Source organism: Euwallacea fornicatus, chromosome 9, assembly GCF_040115645.1.
Source record: "Euwallacea fornicatus isolate EFF26 chromosome 9, ASM4011564v1, whole genome shotgun sequence".
In the NCBI taxonomy this organism is placed as follows: domain Eukaryota; kingdom Metazoa; phylum Arthropoda; class Insecta; order Coleoptera; family Curculionidae; genus Euwallacea; species Euwallacea fornicatus.
The window spans coordinates 4,990,308-5,011,207 of record NC_089549.1 but is presented as its reverse complement, the minus strand read 5'-3'; the positions used below and the strand labels follow the sequence as shown (position 1 = coordinate 5,011,207).

At 37.5% G+C, this 20,900-nt stretch overlaps 2 protein-coding genes across 7 annotated transcripts in view; one reads left to right on the top strand and one right to left on the bottom strand.

The window, feature by feature from the left end:
* Positions 1–20,900, bottom strand: part of LOC136340997 (uncharacterized) — a 114,312-nt gene that overhangs the window by 39,305 nt on the left and 54,107 nt on the right. For both annotated transcript variants that reach the window (XM_066285549.1, XM_066285550.1), the window contains exons 4-6: positions 16,845–17,066; positions 14,315–14,581; positions 11,549–11,969 (exon numbers count right to left, since the gene is read on the bottom strand). In XM_066285549.1, the coding sequence (XP_066141646.1) occupies positions 11,549–11,969; positions 14,315–14,581; positions 16,845–17,066 (910 nt within the window). The remainder of the gene's footprint in view (positions 1–11,548; positions 11,970–14,314; positions 14,582–16,844; positions 17,067–20,900) is intronic.
* On the top strand, positions 191–3,870 carry LOC136341006 (lysozyme C-like). Of its 5 annotated transcripts, none has more exons than XM_066285566.1 (3): positions 191–340; positions 3,143–3,367; positions 3,615–3,870. In XM_066285566.1, the coding sequence occupies exons 1-3, from the start codon at positions 301–303 to the stop codon at positions 3,794–3,796; spliced, it is 447 nt and encodes a 148-aa protein (XP_066141663.1). In that variant the 5' UTR covers positions 191–300; the 3' UTR covers positions 3,797–3,870. The 5 variants fall into 5 exon arrangements, with proteins under 5 accessions (XP_066141663.1, XP_066141664.1, XP_066141660.1 ...); XM_066285567.1 differs by having other exon boundaries at positions 201–340; positions 3,149–3,367; XM_066285563.1 differs by lacking the exon at positions 191–340 and adding an exon at positions 2,850–2,976.

Below are 20,900 nucleotides of genomic sequence, written 5' to 3'. Positions count from 1 at the left end.
TTTCAAAATAGTATTATCATGTATTAACAAAAGTATAGCTAATTGCGTTAAGTATGAAAAAGTACCCCATTTATCGACCTGAAAACCTAATAAAGCATGGGATAATGCGTATTTAATAAACACTATGTAAAAAACATGATATGAGTTGACGTCAATTTTAAGCACTTCCCTTAAAATAATAAAAAGGCAAGTAGTGTGTGAACAAAGACATTAGAATCATTAGTGGTTAGTGGCAGATATCGGGTATTAATCATCTTATTGAGGAATATCAGTATTGTATTTCCGAAGAGTATTTACAACATGAAGATTCCACTAAAACACGGTTTTGTGCTGTTTTTGGGTACGTTTTGAAATTATTTATTTATTTATTTATTATACTTTTACCTATTGAAAAGAACTTGAATTATAAATAAAAAAATCAGGAAAAATATTTTTCAACATGGAGCAATTATTTGGGGGCAAACAAATAAATTAAATTTACGGCCAAACATCGAAAACGGTTTTTATTGATATGAATTTATTACTAAAAAAGTTGTCCAATTTCGCATCATCGACGTACGCTATTAGGTCCGCTTAACACATATTCATTAACGGCCCGCATTAATTTTCCTCGTCCATATGATAAATAGGGAAAGTTTTCTACCGCCTGACAGAATTGTTATTCGGGGTTTTGGAGAGCATATTCCATGCGAACTTCCATTGTTTTGCTGTAACTCCAAATCTGTTCATGTTTCCATTTCATCCCTCAGCATATTGTCATAATATACGTTTCACAGCAGAAGGCCCCAGGCAGATCTTTGTGGGATCGAGGAAAATTCACGTGCAGGAACAAAAACCACTGATCCCTTTCTTAAATCAAAGCCGTGTGTACAGGGTGGTCCAAATTCGAGGAGTATCATTGGGATATCGGAAACTATAAGAGGTACGTAGTTGCTTAAATTTGGGCAAAGCTGCACCATTAACTACCCAAGAAAAAATGCCATTTCGATCTGGAAAAAATTACGAATACTTCCGGGGATATCCAGAACAAATTGAAATTTTGCTATGAAATTTTCATTTTTTTTTCTGACATTTTTTGAAGAAATGCTTCGAAACAAATATTACTTCATTGTTACCACCTTTTCGTCCCTACAAAACAGCGTTGTGAAATTTTAAATTCGACGTTTCGCCTTTGAGCCTCCCTCATTTAGTTCAATTTTTTAAATGCGGATCTGGATTTTTAAAATCTTAATTTCTCTTATCTTTTGGCCCTTCTAAGAACAATGACGTGTAACGATCACCAAGAGAGTAGTAAATATGCTAAAAATATCCTTTTGAAACGTGCATATATCTATCTCCATTCTAAGTATCGTTTTTAGCATAGATTTGTCCCCATTGCAGTTTCTTCTGCTCGCACAATAGGTTTTTTCAAACAATTTTAATATTTGAAATGAACAATATAAATAATTTTTTCTGAAATGTAATAAATACATAGAACTTATTAGTATTAAAAAAAAAGTTCATATTTAGACAGATAAATAGCTATGGATTGAGTTTGTTCTATTTTTTTTTAAATAAGTAAATAATTATCAAATTGTCGTTCTATATAAAATTTATTCAGTAAATTATAAAATTGATAGTAATTATTAGTAAAGTAAAATAAAATGTTCTTATCATGTAAAAAATGCGATGTGATAAAAATCTATTACGTATACAACAGAAGTGTTCAATTATCCTTAATGCGCTATTTTCAAAAATAAAAAACTTGAGTGTTATGAAAAATGATTCAAATTATGGATTTGCGTAAATTATTTAAAGTGGGGTGATAATAATTAAAATGTTTCCATTTTTGGTAAATAAATGCAAATTAATGTGCTAAGGCGCCTTAAAAAAATAATGATAATGAACAGACATTTGTTTCAAAATATCTCTTCAAATAAAGTCAGGAAAAATAAAAACAACAGAGCAAAATTGTTTTTTTTTCGGGATATCTTCGAAAGTCCTCGAAATTTTCCTGGTTCATACTGGCAATTTCTTCGGCATTAAATTGTGCAACTTTACCCAAATTTAAGCGATTTCGTATCATTGATAGTTTCCGAGATCCCGATGATACACCTCAAATTTGGACCACTGCGTACTGGAGTTAACAGAAACATGCGCCTCATCAGTTATACTTATGTTCCTGCATCGCTGGGACGCACGTAGCAAACTTCAATGCCGTGAGAACGGGACACCTGCTGAGGCTCGGACGGGACGACGGTGGCTGCCCTACCGATGGACGACTTTCGTCTAAGCTCATCTGAGCATTGATTGTTCTTTTGTGAACGAGTTTTGGAAGATGACGAGATGTCTGGACCATTCTTACTAACTGTTCTCCGGCAACTATTCATTCATCCAGAGATTTTAGGGATATTTTCATCGGCTTTGTAGTCAATACAATTCCTACAGTTCCTTGACGATTTGACGTAACGGGTCTCACTATAAGTACTGAGGGACTGTGCGTACTCTTACTGGCTACTCTGAGTCCTGCAAGTAGTAAGAACTCTAAGTACTGCGGATTCTCGCTAATTACCAATAAATGAATTAGTTTACTATGTCCTGAATTGTGCAAAAGGGATGTTTGAACTGATTTGGCACTCTTTTTTTTTGTCCATTGAATTGTTGTACATATTTTATTTTTTCAAGTTTATTATTACCTCTATTATCGATACAATCTCTCTGTCATCGCTAGCAAATATTGCCCATAATGGTAAGTACTCTATCAGCTCCTTGAGATAATTTCTTGACAAATAGGTCATACAATATTATTGTTTAATAATTTGATCAATAAGAGACAAGTATGATAAATAAAAGTCTATTATTCTGGCAAGATTCCAATCTTATCTTCGAGATATATAAGGAGTAAGAACATGTTCTTCATCATTCGTTCCGCACCCCACGGTACTCAAATCCAAATCAACATGTTCGCCAGGGTGGTTTTTTGTATTGCTCTTGTAGGTGAGTCTAGTGTTTTAATCTCTACACAGACTTTTTAAAATAAGGAGGCGACGCCCTCCTCGTAGGGTTTCTTGGGTAGATTGACTCAAGATATTGTTAATAAGGATCCATAAACATTACAGGATTTTTTGGAAACTCAGAGTCACCTAAATGAATAATTTATTAGTTTTAGCTTTAGCCGTCAGTGTTTCTGAGGCAAAAGTGTATGGCCAATGTGAAGTGGCCCAAGCTTTGAGGAAATGGGGAGTACCGGAATCCCAAGTGGCCACTTGGGTCTGCATTGCTCATGCTGAATCCAACTTCGACACCAACGCAGTTAACACTAACACTTGGGACTATGGTATCTTCCAGATCAGTTCAATTTATTGGTGCGAGTCTGGAGACTCTCCTGGTATGTTCCAAACAATTTTAAAAATCAAAATTTTCGATTTTACGCATATTTTTCATTTCTCAAGGGTTCATTGTCTTTAGTCGTATCTTTCGAAATGTTTAATATATAGTGTCTTCATTGAAATATCTGACCCGCCCTATCAATTATAGCTGATAAGTCTTGACACATTGGTGGATGCATTCCTTACACCAATGATTTTTTGTTCTCTCGTCCCATTTACTATCTAACCAGAACTTTTTTTGTCCAGGAAAGGGTTGTGGAATAAGTTGTAACAGCTTGCTCCAAGACGACATCACTGAGGATATCACCTGCATTGAACACGTGTACGAAGAAACTGAGAAAATAGGCCAAATTCCCGGATTCAAAGCCTGGACCACTTACGCAGGAAAATGCGACGGTGACAACAGTGCCTGGATCGCCGGTTGTTAAAGTTTATCTACTTGTTATGTTAGTTTCTATATGTTTACCGAAATTCTCTGACATTAAAGGTTTGTGAATAATTACGGGTGAGTTTGATGTTTGACCTCCGTGCGTGGGGCTCGCCCTGGGGGTTCCAGCTAAACATAGAAATATGTAGTGGGAATACCGCCCTGCCCTTCAACTCCAAATTCACCAAGTGATCGTTACACATTATTTTTGGTGAGGCATTCTCAGACAAAAACTCATCTTGTTTTTAGCTTATCTACTTTAATCAATCCTCTTTCAAGCTTTTATAATGCAACAGTCAGTGTTCTAAATTTTCTGGTTACCTATCTGTTCATATAGTTGAGAACTCGTACTCGTTGCGCGTACTAGTGCTAGCAATCCTTGTTATTGCCTGTGTAGATACCTTTCTACATTTCTATTTTTAACGTATTTGAGGGTAAGGCCAGGAACCCACACAATACTGCCGGTAACACAGAAAGATATTTTTTTAAATCTAATTTTCCCTAAAAACTTCAGTAGTTTTTGGAGAACGATCTTATTCGTGTATTATTCACCTCTCACTTGGGAATCCGCAATAGTATTGATTCTCGGTCACCAGTTAATCCAGATTTTTGCTAAATATTCCAAATCGATTAGTACGAAACATGTTTCTGCGCATTGATGCGATGATGATTATGGTATTTTTCCCGAAGGTGACTGTGGAACGCCATGTGGGTTGAAAACAATTGTGCGATTGAGCGACTTCAAAAGGTAATATGACGCACCAAACACCTCAGCGTCAAGGGAGGAATGATGGTCGAGGTGCTATTTCCCTGTTGAGAAGTTCAGGCTCGAATCGAAGTCAGTAGCGCACGCAACAAATGAACTTTTATGACGAAGTAGTAAATCAAATTTCTTGTTCAATATTGTCATGCAACGATCTGCTTTTTTAAAATTTATTCTGTTTGGGTTTTGCACACAAGCAGAACTGCACATTATTCTCAGTTTTCCTGCAAATGCGATGGAAGAAAATTAATTTTCTTTAACAGTATTTCTCCGAAAGGCGTCAAAAGATACGTTTTGAAAGTTAAACTCGACATTATTTTCTTAGTTTAATCATTTTTTTTTCAGTAAATAGTTCGACTTTTCGTATAAAAATTCATTTAGCGATGTCATTTTCTTTCAGTTCATCCTGGAACCACGCACATGGTATACCGATCCCTACCACGAGATGGAGCTTAACGATGTTAAAATTTAAAATTATTTTACACTTAACATCAAAACCATATCAATTCTAATTAAAATTAGGATATTCCCTTTTCAGTTGTAATAGAAAATAGGGAAATCCCCGGTATAATTTTTATATTCGGCTATTTTTTGCAATGTTGCATTTTACAGTAGATCATTGAAGTGATTAGTTCTAAAAATAATTGTACCATATAGTTTTGGATCTCCGTTATCTGCTTCGCAGAAGCTGCAATTCAAATATACATTAATGTGAAGTTTGTGGAAATTGCCACTTCAGGTGGGTATGAGAATAACAACAGTGTTTATAATATTGACAATTATTTTTATTTTTGAGGTATTTATTGCAATAAATATCTAATTTTAAGAATCTCCAGCAATTCAAGAACTAAGGAAGTGTTACGACAAACAAAAAAATAAAAAGTACACATGAAAATTGTGATAAATTCAATCAGATTGATGAAGGCTCGCAATCTTATAACGAAAACTATATTCTTACGCACGGTGTTGTTGAGTACGTGGCCGAACGTTTGAGTGATTCTCAGACGAAAAATTTACATAAACATATGTCCTGTAATGTTTTTTTCAAGATACAGGGTGTTAAAGTTTTCTTAAAATATCTTAATAATCCTTTAGACGATGTTGTTGAAATTTGACAGTGTCATTTATAGTTATTATTGTTATTTATGCGCCGCTGATTTTAGTACAACCTTTAAATTTTTTTCCCATAGAGGATACTCAAGTGACCGGATTTAAACCCGTTAGATTCTTTCTCCGGTTAAGTAATCAGATAAGATATAAATCGGGAATATTTCAACGAGTTCGACAATCAATGTTAAGAGGAGTTAATGCTTGAATTGCAGTTGAATGACAACATTTTCAGCAACTATTGCAAGTTCCGTGTTATTGTTAAATATTTTCATTCTAATAATAATTAGGTATCATTTGTTTATGTGAAGCTTTAATTGAGCGGTTTTCTTGCTTTAATTTTGTTAAATTTCCGACGTTACCCCCATGCACGCCACTAGCAAGGGGAGAAAAGCAATTATTAGTTGAAAAAACTGTTTTGTACTACGTTAAAAACTGTCAACAAAATTCACGTCATATTAGTTCGAGTCTTCATGGCATTCAAATTTTTTTAAAAATATGAAATGATTTTTTTTTAAGTGTGACACCCTGTATTTTGAAGACCAAGACTTACCGAGCCTGTGTTTGCATAAACTTTTCGACTTAGAATATTCTAAGAATCACCCTTCGATGTTTGGCCACGTATTTAAATAACACCCTGTACACGAAGAATGAAAGTTTGTTAAGGTAAAGAAATTACAATGTTTAATATTAGGGGTACAAATAAGTTTCCGCCGTTTTCTATAAAAAAATTGGAATTAATTGTGAAAGAACGGGATATTACGTTTTATTCAAAGTATTGCCCATCAACGGCCACTACTTTTTCCCATCTTTCTGGCAGCATTCGGATACCACGGCGAAAAAACTCTTCATCTTTTGAAGCTATCCATGAATCGACCCAATTTTTGGTATCTTCATATGATGTAAAGCGCTGCTCAGACAGACCGTGTGCCATTGATCGAAACAAGTGGTAGTCGGATGGGGTAAGGTCTGGTGAATATGGCGGGTGGGGTAGGACTTCCCAATTAAGTGTTTCCAAATAGGTTTTAACCGGTGCCGCAACATGCGGACGAGCATTATCATGTAGGAGAATAATCTTGTCATGTCTAGAGTAGTAATGAGCGCGTTTTTCCTTGAGTGCTCGGCTCAATCTCATTAATTGTGTTCGGTAGAGAGTTCCAGTAATAGTTTCGTTCGATTTGAGCAACTCATAATATACAACACCAAGTTGATCCCACCAAATACACAACATGAGTTTTTTTCCATGAATATTTGATTTGGCTACTGATGTTGAAACATGGCCAGGTGGACCCCATGATTTCTTCTTCTTTGGGTTATCATAATGGATCCATTTTTCATCCCCAGTGACTACACGATGCAAAAAACCCTTTGTTTTATGCCTGGCAAGCAGCATTTCACTCATGCAAAATCGGCGTTCGACGTCTCTGGGTTTCAGTTCATAAGGAACCCAATTCCCTTGTTTTTGAATCATTCCCAACATTTTTAAACGATGTGAAATTGCTTGTTGCGTCACTTCTAATGTAAGTGCAAGTTCTTTTTGTGTTTGAGACGAATCTTCCTCCAATAACACTTCCAATTCCGTATCTTCGTACGTTTTCGGCCTTCCACTGCGTCCTTTGTCTTCCACGTTAAACTCACCGTTTTTAAACTTGTGAAACCACTCACGACAACTTCTCTCACTCAAAGCAGCCTCACCATATGCTTCTACAAGCAATCGATGCGCCTCAGCTGCAGATTTCTTCAAATTAAAGAAGTAAATCAAAAGTTCCCGCAAATGACGCTTATTCGGCACAAAACTTGACATTTTTGCAAGAAAAAAAAATGTGATGCTGATACGAAACCACTAATACTTCTAGGTTATGTTGTTACTAGTTGATCAAACTTGCGATAGTAAGATTTACATCTAGCAATTTCAGCATAACCTTCTGGTGGGACCATGCTTTGTTAAACGGCGGAAACTTATTTGTACCCCTAATATTTTCTTATTTATTTTGTAAATAAAATATGAAAAAATAAAAAGGAGATTGTAAAACAATTAAACTTTAACCGCCTTCCTTTTAGGAAGCCAAAACATATGCTAAATTTCCCTAATAGTTCTTTTACTGTGGTACCCACGATGGTGAACCCTGTGCGGGATGAAGGGCAGTCCCGACACGAGCTAAAGAAAGCACTCCCGAGACGGGTGGTAGCACATGAAAGTATTGTATTGTCCTGTGACAACCGTGTAAACCCTGAATTATTGAAGGGTTCTTGATCGACTTCTACTAAGAAGTCCTGTGTGTGAGAACAGTGGCTAGCAGGAGCAGGTCTGTGGTTCGCCTAAGCTCACTGTTTACCAATGATAACATACATTTTGTGTATGTGTTGATGGCCATAATATGATATTATTGAAACCCTCTGCACTTGCCTGTTGATCAGGGTGTGAGCGCCTTTTCTTCGGATGTCGTGTCTTGTAACTTAGAGGTGTTACATGCGGCCTGAATGACACGGATAGGTTGGGGATGACCAGAAAGGTAATCCACTACTGTTTCTGTTGGGATTCTATATGTTGGGTACAGGTTAGGGGAGCACTAGCTAGTTGTCGAAGACATTTTTACTTCTATACGTAAACGCTTGGAATTGTTGCGAGGTATTAGGGCAAGGACATCTAACATACCTAAGCAAGGTAGCCAAGGTTAGAGTAGGGGGCCACCTAACCCCCGGTGGGTACATCTTAATTCGTTCTGCCTTGCAGTGCAATTATTGTGAATTATACTTTTCATGTGTTACACATACCTGACGGGATGCCATGCTGCCGTGAATGAAAATGCATTGTGATGTCCCATAGTAAGACTAATTTCTACAAGGTAATCAAACCTGACTAGGTATCAAAAATTGCGAACAAGAATCGAATTTTACAGGATATTTTTTAATCATTATTTCCACAGTTATTTGCATTCAAACGTAAAGCTGTCAAAAGAAGCTTCTTGGACGGTATTGGCATACACAAAATCGTGGCAGAAACAGTGTTAAATAATGTATCACGTTCGTACGAGGTGTCTCCCAAAAGTAACGAGAATACATTTTTTACGACCAATGTGGCAACACTGCACTGTGTTGGATATGACTGTAAGTGCCCGGAAGGGGTGGAAACGGAAGCAGAAATAGGTGCGGACCAGTAACTATACTAGAGTGCGGGCAACAATGATTGAAATGTCCGCTTCATCGAAATAGTGGACACTACCGCTGGACGATTATGAAAACTTCTTTGATACATTGTCGAACAACAGTCATGAATCGGATACTCGTATTTAATTGGACGTCTAAAATATTTTAATAGCAAATTTTATGACGATACAGTGATTGGTAAAAATATATGGCCTGCAAGTTATCCGGATCTGACGACTTTGGATTATTTTTTGTTTCATTACTTAAAGAATATTTGGTACCAAAAATTGTTTACGTACTCTCGAACAATTACGAAAAACCGTTACATAATCAGTTAATAAAATAACTCATACAACGCTGATTGCAGTCTTTCAAAACATGAGAACACGTGTCGGGATGTGTTTTCAGCAGAATGACCAGCAGTTTCAGCGTTTATTATAAATTATAATTATAATTTGTGTTTGCAAATGCCGCAAAACTAACTTGATGTAGGCTTGTTTGAACAACTTCAATTTCTATTTAATTTTCACGAGCATCAAATGAAATTTTATTTCTCTACAAATAAATTCTTTTTTTTTTTAAGTAAAAATTGACAAATCTCTCACAGAAGGTCGAAAATGCAGCAAGTACGGCACTGGAGTCCAGTTGATTGAACATTTTACTTCTCGACAATTAGGGGAAGAAAGTATTGAAGTCGCGTTTCAGTACACAGCGGCGCCCTTCAATCATTGTTGTTCGTACTTTATCATCGGTGTGATTGTTATTCGTTTATATTTAAAGGGTCTAGAGAAAGAAGAGGGAAGGTCGAAAACTTTAAATTTCAGGAAATATATTCTTCAGACTTGAAACCCCATTACTTTTTACTCTATTACTTTGCATCAAATCTTTTGATGGATATACGGTATGTCTCCGAATCGGGTCACCAAAAGAGGAAAGTTCCTCATTTTTCATTTTACAATAGAAATGTGTTCTTCATGAAAGTTTTTCCTCGTTACAAAATGGTCGAATCACTTTTCCCCGTTTTAATGTTTCTTTTAGCAATGGAAAAATATCTAAAATCACGTCTAAAAATTTGCTTTCGTTTATCTAGCAATCATAATCAAGACTTAGATGACCGAACAATCACTTGATTTGTATTTTTTCTCTTGGCCCTTCAGGTGAATCTTCAAAATTCTTGGGATAGTTGCAAACTCCTTTAGATTCTCCCTCTTCACCTGGTATTCTCTTCTGTATAAATTGGGCTCATAAATACGGCTACTTCAGGTTGCCACGACGCAGGTAACTGGCTGCGTCACTGAGCAGACATAATTTGCTTCAGCTAATTCTTTAGGAGTGACTAAATGCACATGCGCATTATAAACCGCGACAGCTGAGAATTAAAAAAATTAATATTGATGTGTATGGACGTCTAAAACTTCAATCGAGATAGCGTATCACAGGGTGTTTTATATCTTCTTTGTTCCAGAGTCCGTGAGGTCGCTCTTACAAATTCTCTGAATATTTGGGACCTTTAAACAATAACCTTTGTTCGCAACTGCATTTTGCGGTATTGCTGACACGCTATGCCGCATTATGGTCTTTATGGCCGAATAACTCCACCTTTCGCCAGAAATTCGCTGCAGGGTAAAATTTCGATATTTCTAGGTCCAAGTTAACTTTAGTGAACCTCGTGGGGTACTTTACCTGATAATGTACCAAAATTCTGGCGACTTATCTTGGCCTCTCGTTAAACTTTGATTTTTAGCTTTATGAACGTCGAAGGGGCTGTCGTCATCCTTTTCTTTTTAAACTGCCTTGAGCTGTAGAGACCGAGATGCAAAAGATGGAAGTCTAAACAAGGGGAACTTCGAGTGTTTTAACTCCCGGTACTTTCAAGTATTTCTCCAGGGTGAATGCTTTAATCAACGTAAAAGGGAATAGAGAGGAGAGGTAAAAGAGAAAGAAATTATATTTCAAACGCGGAATGAAATTTCTTTGCAATTCAATTTAAGTCTTACTATGCAGTAAGGAATTACGACCGTCTGGGGTTGTTGTACATGCTTTGTGCCACTTTTAACGAGCGAGTTGTGTTAACATGTGGATCTTTATGGAGAGTGACACAGATTTTTGAAACTAAATTTCCAATTTACTAATTAGCTAATTTGTCACAGTGTATTTACTAAAGGAGCTTACGCATAGTCGATGACGTCCTTGTTGGTCCTCCTGTCAGCTGTCAAATTGACTGCTGCGGCTGTCCAAATTGACTTCTAAAGATTTACTCTCAAATTAACAGTTTCAGCTGTCAATTTCACAGTTGAAGCTATCAAATTGACACCTGGCTGTCATTTTGACACATATTTGACATTCTTTTCGTTTTTTGACTTCACGAACGTTTCAAAAGAAACCTCATTAATTCTCGAAACATTTTTCTTTCATCTAGTGTCAAGTTCCGACTTGTCAAGGACTCTCTACATCCAAGCGTCTCACTTTAACGGGCACACTCTATAAGTAATTCTCACGTAAGCAACTTGCAACTGCCGATGGGGAAATTGCGGCACCCATAATTACTTTCAGTAAAATCAAAAAAGGTTCTCGCGAGAGGCAGCTGTATCATCGCCATTATTACCAAGTCGAGAACTTATTTAAAAAGAAATATGTTTGCGGATAAGGGACTTGAATTTAAAGTGCTTCATTAAAATTGGAGCTGGATAAATGCGTGGAGCAGCGACCAACATTCCTGAAGATAAATCAACTTACCTGTTCGAAAGGAAATTGTTTAATGTTCGTTGGTCCCGTTCACTTCTCACGCTCACCAAATGGCCCCCGCGTACCACACACTCCGCCTCTGCTTTGGCCCAGGGTAGTTTCTGGGAATCCAGGACCGTAACGCAGAATTGCCGCATCGCCACCCAGCCAAACTCACACACGCGCACCACGTCTTCGATGGGCTCTGCTCGGTAGGACATGCGTAGACGAATCACACTTTGCGACGACGTTTCGGATGTCCGAGTCACCATCAGCACCGCCTTGTTTTCCTTGGTCACCACTTCGATCTGTTTTTGGTCTTCGCCATTTTGAGAGCAATAGGACCAATTAGAGCTGCCGTCGTAGAGCTGGGCGAGCAGGCCTGGGCAGCCTGAGTTGGGGAGTTTTCGCGACTGGGTGGTTTGGATTTTTTCTGTGAAGAAACACTGAGGATGAATATTTCCTTTGGGTCATTTCCGAGCAGTATTTTGAGCGAAGGGACAGCGGTGTAAATAAATAATGACTCTCTCTGCCGAGTTTAATATTCAACATAAAAACACTTTTCCATTAAGGTGGATATAAACATGCCTCATTGGAGAAGCGACTTTCCTTTCAGGCCGATAATGCCAAAGGTTGATAATCGAATAATATTGTTCAGAGCCTTATGCATCGGTCTTGAAATGGTCAAAAGATTAGCAGCTCGTTGTCGTGGGGGCTTAAAATTGAATTTGAGCTGCATAATGCCAGTTTTTGTCGTTTTGAATGTTTAACGCTATGAACTTTCGTACAGGAGAGGAAAGAAGTTTAAGGAAATTCCGAAGAAACAAATTAATAAACTTTACCTCCTCAGTTTCGTGTAATTCGTGTTATGTGCTACAATTCCCAAAAACCCCGAGCCATTTCTCACAATTTGAATTTACATTTAAAGCGTATTAGGACCAAATAAAACCAATTAATCTGTATTTTCCCCCCATAAAGTTTTATAATTGCCATAAAGCCATTCAGGAAATAATTTTAATTTATTTTGGAGTAAGACATATAAACGTGAAATATCGAGTTGCGGAACCGAGGGTGGAAATGGCTTTCGGCTTTATGGATTTAAGGTGGTGAGATTTATCACCTGACACAAAAAGCGAAAGCGCCGCGAGGAAAAATCAACATTCTATTGAGAAGCATTTGTAGATTCTATAAAAACGGTTTTTTTCCGGTGAGTTTGTCCAAATTCAGTGCCAAAGACGTGCTTAAAATAGTAACAGTTTAAATGGAACTGATATCTCCCTTATACATTCAACACCCTGTACTAAATTAAATATTAATCCCCAAAAGCTTACAGTGCTATAAAATGATAATATCGTTCGATAATCGACTGTTATATGCCAGTGTGGATAAGCTCATTATTATGACCGGAAGGTCACGCTTCAATATCCAATCGCGTAACCCTCAGTGAGCGAATATGTGAAGATCATAAATATCTCATAATCGCTGTGTATGTGCGATTTATTTAATCGCTAAATTTTGTTACAGTGAACAGAAAAGTGAAATCATGTAAATTGACCGTAAACTAACTGCAAAGAACAGCCCAAAAAAGACAGAACACATGGAAATTTACGAGTCACAAACAACAAAATAACAAACAAGACGAGAACCGCAGAAATTCAATTTAATATTTCCCAGCTGTAAACCTATCAAAACCTAAAATAAGTTTACCTTCAAGCCCATTGATTCGATAAAACCGAAACTAGTGGATATACAGGGTCCTGCAATGGTGTGTGAAACCTCCTCAGCTCCTATAGCAATAAAGTAAATAAATATTTTCTTTCTCAAGATTGCCCAGCACATAAAGGCGTATTTCCAGAAATTATTTTTTAGTATACAGGATGATCCCAAAAAGTATGATGAAATACAACTTCGTTATTTTAAACGGAACCCCCCAGTTTTGTTTTGTTATTTACGGATCTATCGGTCAATTTTAAGGTCAGTTTATGTGACGTGTCCTCTCTTTGATATTTACCGTTTCCGAATTATTCGGAAAACTATGATAGCTGGAAGGTTCCACGGAAATCGGTATTGTGCGCTAACCATTGCGCATTTCGGAATCAATTTTTTCGGGCTCAAAGAGGAGTCGAACCTGTCCGCGTCGGCCTTTAACAGTTTTGGAGATAAATCAACCTCGCATGATAGCCGACCATACTTTGCTGCGAATCGAAATCAACTACTTGACTCACACAAAATCATTGACTTTTTAGTGAGCCCTAACAGAAGATATCTCGTTTGCTGATTGTAAAATGCTCTTTACTACGCCTCTGTTTTTTGAAAGACCTAAATCTAAAGGATGTATATCATTGGCTGCGAACACGTAGCGTGGAATACGTAGAAATTTTCTTTGCAAATGAAATAATTTTTTTCAAATTAAATATATTCAAAGTCAAGTTTTAATTTCTGTAAAATAAAAATTTCAATTATTTAAATTTTGAAATTAACCTTTTTTTTTAATTTAAATTTTTTAAAAATCTTTCACGACCAATAATCCTTAGAACGCCATTATTAAGCGTTTAATTAGATTTAATTAAATTAGTTTTAATTTAATTAAATTACGCCTCAATACGGCTGTGGGGATCCTCAATTGAAGTTGTCGCCACAACTCTTTGACGTCCTGAGGAAATGGCCAATTTCCCAATTCAGTACTAATCGGGTTTGCCTCATATTCACCGTAAAGTCCACTAAATTAATGAAACTTCGCCATAGAGCAATCAAATTAACTGCGGGCTAACTATTAACCTTTTGCTTGTCCGTCTCCAATCAGCAATTTGAGTGCAATCCGGTACCCGTAGGGCATGTAAATTCTGAACGTGCACTGTAACATTCCTGTAGGCTTCAATTCCACTGTCCCCTCTCTGTTAACGAAAGTGATGTTGTAACAGAAATCCACTAGACGATACGCTAACGTGAAAATGGGACTCCCATGGATGTGGATGGAAGGCTGGGACTTGTTGGTCTCCGGAAAATAGATTTTGCGGTCCGTTTCCGGCAGTTCTTCGAGTTTACCTGGAAAAGTTATTAATGTAAGGTAAATAACAACAAAAACCCACGTTTCTTAAATATCGAGGGGAGCAAAAGTTTCGGGAATACGAGTGGGTAGGTATAGTCGGTTCGTTTGTTGTTTGCAGCTTGGCCGGCCATCAGAACTTCTCTACATAACATAGGTGGCGAATTTCTAGTTTCAGTTGAATTGAAGGGATCAAAAAATAAAGGCAACAAAATAAGTTGTATTTTTATTAATTTTAAAATATCTTTTTCATCGTGTTTGTTTCTAACTATTTTTTCCACGTACGTTTAATAGTACTCCCGCACTTTCTGGAGGAAACTAGGAGTGTTTCCGCATTTATTAAAAATCACTTCAGATTTCCTCGAAAGCCCTTCGAGGACCCTTGAAGCTGAAGAACCCTTTTATCTGGCTTTGTGCCGGTTTTCCGGTTCATGGTGGAAATTTGTTTTTTTTTAGCGTGTACGCAGAACAAAACCCGGAACAATGGACAATTTTGACGTGAGTAATACTATTGCGAAACAATGGAAATTTATTGCTTCATTGGTTACAATAGACTACTATAGATGTAGAGAGAACGAAATTGAGCTTGAACAGTTGAGAAAATTAATGCGGATAATTGGAGAGAGTGAGTAGAAATGAGATTTGGTTAGAAAGATAACGTGGGGAACTAAGCGAGCGTCTCAAAAGGTCCGATGACACATTTTCCCTCTTTCCATTTTCATGAAAATGGGATAAACATAAGCGCAACGTGTGTTTTTACGTAGATATCGAATAATGTTTCACTATGCAAATTGGTTAAACCCAAACACAAACAGCATTATTTAGAAGCGTATTTTGTGCCGAAAAATACGATTTTGATTTAATGCAGGCAAAGAGCAAATTGATTTTAAATTTGAACTACAAAACTGGATTAATTTCACATTTGTTGCACCCGATTTGCAATGACGCAAACCAATTATTAATAGTAGAATACGGTGTTGGTGGACAGTGTTATATTTATATTGTTGACAGCAAGAAATTAATAGCGACGTTGGCCATCGATCGCAACAAATACAGGGGACTTTTCGTATTTCAGTGCATTTCAGTTACATTTATAGTTCTTGCGGGTTCGGTGCCAATATGAAAAATCTCACGGAGATAGATCTGGCGATCGCGACGGCCAACGCATGTATCGATTTAAATACCAAAAATCCTGTTTTCGCAACGAGTTCAATGGAAATATTTCACGAATCCGTGGAGCAAGCGCCACAATGAGCCGCTTCATGAAACTCGCATCTTAACGCATTATCATTTAGTATCACTGGATAATCTGGTACTTGCCATCTCGCTGGCATGAAACTGCTGTCCAAAAAGGGGTAACAACGGAACCTTGCATGACTAAAAACAGCAATTTGTTTTAAAATGGCGGAAACTGTTACGGAATACCTGCGAAGCGAAAAGTGGTTTTATCAGTCAGATTGCCAACGTTATGCTAAACCAGCTGGTATATTATTCAAATTGAGAATGTCGGCAAAAGTTGGAAGCTGATACGCTTCGTGCTTTTGCCAAACAGGACTGCAGTTTTAGAGTATGCTGCTTCGTATGAAATTTATTGACTGCTGTAAGTTTATTCATAAAAGAGAACAAAAGTCTAACAAACGTAAACTCCGCCAGCCTGTATTTCGATATGAAATATATTTTAAGCGCAAACGATGACCAAATACAAAAAGAAAAAAAAATGATCCAAACATTTGTGAACTCAAACGACCCTTTTTAGCTTTCTTTGAGGACCGATTCTTTGTGATAACGAAAGCGGGTCAGGTACGAAACAAAAAACTATAAGGAGAGCATTCGACCTTATTACATTTTTACAGGAAGGCAATAAATATACTTTTCCACCACTAGCTTGAAAGACGCCATTATTATATGTTGTTTCGCCTTTTTGTTTAAACAGCTAAATAACAGGTTAAAAATGATACCCCATTATTTATCTAGGGAGGTCGTGAGCCGCAATGTCGTATTTAGATTTAACGCGTATGCAATGTCAGGATTTGCATACAGCGTCAGTATATAGCGTGAACTCAGTATTATGGTTGACATTGGCATTATTGTTTGACATTGACATTAGTCATTGACATTGACATTACTGGTTGACATTGACAATGTGACATTATTGATTGATCAACTTATGTTACGCTCATGCGTCGTGTTAGTATAAAATAACTCACCCTGTATACTGCGCTGAACTCTTTTCAAAAAATGAAGAATTAGCTTCAAACTCACCGCATAACTTTTGGAGCAATCGACCATCATGTATGTGTTGCGTGCGATTAAGTCCAGCAAAATGAAGAAATCCTTTACTGCAAGGGATGTTAAGGCGAGTAAGTTCGACAACTAATCCATGACCGTCATTCGGGGATGGGAACCATATTTGGCATTCGGACGTTTTGGGCAAGTCACTATTGCTTAAAGTGGCCGAATCTGGTCGTAGGTTCAGGTGACAGTCTGAAAAAAAAATTCATGGTGAAATTTTTAATTTATGAAAAAAAAACAAATGAACTACCTTATGAATAATATATTACTCATAAGGTAGTTCGTTGTGGTAGGAACGTCACACCCTTGAAACCGATGTATGAAGTAGTTTGGACCTCTTTGCTCTGGACGCATCAGGTGGGATGCGCTTAATTCAGACCTATCATTTTCTCTCTATGATTTCCAGAAAAAATATATTGTTTATGCTGCGCTGGAATAGCATTATACACATTTTGAATGTTTGAGAAATGTCAATAAATTATCAAAATAGAGAAAGACAGGCTAACGACCTTATTACTACTCCACCGCATTTCTGCCTTTCTGCGCCTCGACTGACTCTTTCTGCCTTTGCCCCTGCCTCCTCAGTCCTGGGAGATATCCCATTCCAAACTGGGATTCCCCGATACTAGGCCATCTAGTAGCAGCTGTAGTAGTAACTTCGTTCGACATTGCTGTTTTGTATTTAATATAATATAGACAGTTCGTTTTAAGTTTTAGTTACAAGAGGGTCAAGGGTGGGACGTACCCTTATGGTATGCCTATCGCCATTTTTCTTCGGCGGCATCTTCAAAAAAAGAACTTTCGTTCGTGGGTTAATTCGGCGAGTGGTTTAGACGTGGTTAATTTCACCCCAGCTATGGTGCGCCCATGGTTATCACCGAGGTATTTTAATATTTAAGGTTGGCAGAACATACAGCCTGTCCGGTTTTTGTCGGATAGCGGCTGTATCTCGGGAAGTAGAGCAAGTAGCAACTTCGGACAAAAAAAATGTATTACTAATGTGACTATGAGAAATCTTTGGAAAATATTTTCAGCTTCGTGAAATCGCCGTAAGGGGGCGTAGTAGGGACGGTAGTTTCCTGAAATCGACAAATCTATACTAAGTCACTATTTAAGTAGCACATTTTAATTTGCTATCAATAAGATTACATCATTCTGAAACTTTTTTGTTCGACACATAATTTCATAACTTACATAATAAAAGTGGGGGAAGCCGATGAATTATTTTAAGTTCAAACTATCATATCTCTGTTTCTAATTATCCGATTTCAGTGATTCAGTACTTCATTGTGAGGGAATTATAAGCCGATTTAATGTCCACATTGACCAAAAATCCATAGTCTAGAACAAAATCGCTAGAGGGCATTCTTTCAGGTAATAGCGGTTTTCTTCATTTTTCGTTAATAAATCAAATGGAACTATACCATTTTCATAAGCCCATCTTGTAAAGCTTTAAAAAACCTACACTTTTCCCGAGAGGCGCATTTCATTTCAGTTATTTATCAATAAGTCAAAAACGAAAAAGAATATTGAAATGCGCCTTTCGGGAAAAGTGTAGGTTTTTTAAAGCTTTACAAGATGGGTTTATGAAAATAGTATAGTTCCATTTGATTTATTAACGAAAAATGAAGAAAACCGCTATTACTTGAAAGAATGCTCTCTAGCGATTTTGTTCTGGACTATGGATTTTTGGTCAATGTGGATATTAAATCGGCTTATAATTCCCTCACAATGAAGTACAGAATCACTGAAATCGGATAATTAGAAACAGAGACATGACAGTTTGAACTTAAAATAATTCATCGGCTTCCCCCACTTTTATTATGTAAGTTATGAAATTATGTGTCGAACAAAAAAGTTTCAAAATGATGTAATCTTATTAATAGCAAATTAAAATGTGCTACTTAACTAGTGACTTAGTATAGATTTGTCGATTTTAAGGAAATATTGTCCCTACTACGCCCCCTTACGGCGATTTCACGAAGCTGAAAATATTTCCAGAGATTTCTCATAGTTACATTAGTAATAAATTTTTTTGTCCAAAATTGCTACTTGCTCTACTTACCGAGATACAGCCGCTATCCGACGAAAACCGGACAGGCTGTATATCGGATTCTTTTCAATATCTCGCTGGTGAAACTCGGCGGATCCTTTTTCCGAAACAGGACATTTCGAATCAAGCTGGAGAGATCACATTCAACGTGCAGGGAAATAGCAGTGATAGTACCTCATATAGCGATACTATCCCCGTTCTTATACAATATCTACGTGTCCGATCCCTTTAGAACCGGAAAAACGAAACTGGCACTATACTCCAACGATATGGCGATATTGGCTAGATCCTGGAATGGGACAATGCTACTTAGGTATCTGAAAGAAGGAACCAGACTCTTGGAAAAATGGTTCTCGAAGTGGCTGATAGAAATAAATGCAGGCCATCGTCTGCAGACAAAAAGGGACAATTAGAACCGAAAACCAACTGGTGATCAAAAAATGAACAAATACCGTGGAGCAACAACATCATGTACCTGAGCGTGAATGTGGACGAAAGGCTTACGTGGTAGCAACACGCAACGAAGACCAGCAAAAAGGCGAAAACAGCGAGGGCAACATTCTACCCGATGATAAAGAGGAAGTCCTAACTGCCCCTTAGGAACAGGATCACACTCATCAGAACAGTCATGCAACCACAGCTTACGTTTGCATCAACAGCAGGGAGTTATGCCGCCAGGATGCATCTGAGGAATCTTCAGGCAGTGGTTAACATTGCTCTGGGAACGGCTCTGTGTACGCTTTGGTACGTTAGTAATGAAACGATAAAGACAGATCTCAATTACAGATCAATGACGGATGTCATCAAAGACCGTGCAATCAAGACTTCCCAAGCAACGGAAGAACATATCCAAACGAGCTGATCAGGAGAGCAACGGAGTACAGGCTGGAAACTGCCATACGGCACAAGAGACTAAGACGTCAGTTGCTGGACAACGGATGATAAAGGGGATCTACTCAGACAGGACCAAACAAATCAAAAAACTTAAGAAATAAAAGAAAAAATGCGAAAAGGCATTCCCTGCAGTGATGGAAGAAAGAAGGCCGGATAGCCATTCTGGAAGTTCGGACTCGTTATTGTAAACTACCAACTATCAAGGGGATAGCTGATAAAGAAAGAAGATTCCAGAAGGACAGAAGAGGGCGGAGGAATCCCCTGTCGGTGGGATAATTTAAGCCAAAGATTGGGGAGGCGACATCGATCAGCCCCCCAGAGCGGCACACAAACAAAGCCCTAGAGCGATGGCAGAGTAGAAAGCGATAATCCCGCTTGACTCTGTTATCGGCTGCCAAAACCAAAATGCAGCCCAAAAGCGCGATAGAGGATTCGGGCGCGGGATCGAATTCCTCTGCAAACACGGGGTTTTTAGTGGGTGAACCACCCACAGGCTGGTAGTACGAACTCCAGTAGCGTCTTATCGACAAGATTTTTTATCCCCAGGGTCGCATCCCTCCCCCGCCAAAAAAAATTTACTCTCTTTTTTTTTTTTAATCTCGCAACGCAGAAGCTGTAACGGCATGTGTATTTTTGTATGATAATTTAATACATAATAAATTCTCACCGAAAAGTAAGAAAATTACTCAATTAACTCCAAAAAATTACCACAATTGTTATTTTTTACAATCGCTTCTTCCCTAGACAGCTTTGTCACAGTTCTTCCATTTTTATCTTATTTTTATGTTTATTATTTTAGTACTAAAACTCACGAATTACCGCACTTCCGAGGCACATAGAGGACCAAAAGTCGCGCGTAAATTCGTTAAAAATTGAAGGAAATATTTTTAATGAAAATGTTGGTCCACATCAAAATTTGTTTTTAGCGGTGCATTTTCTGACGTCATAGACATCTATACAGGGTTACCCATGTAGTAAATAATTTTACTTTTTCATTTTTTCTTATGAAACCCCACGTACAAATTAAACAGGATTAAAAAAATACAAAAAAAAAAAAGAAATAATGGTAGAATTATTAA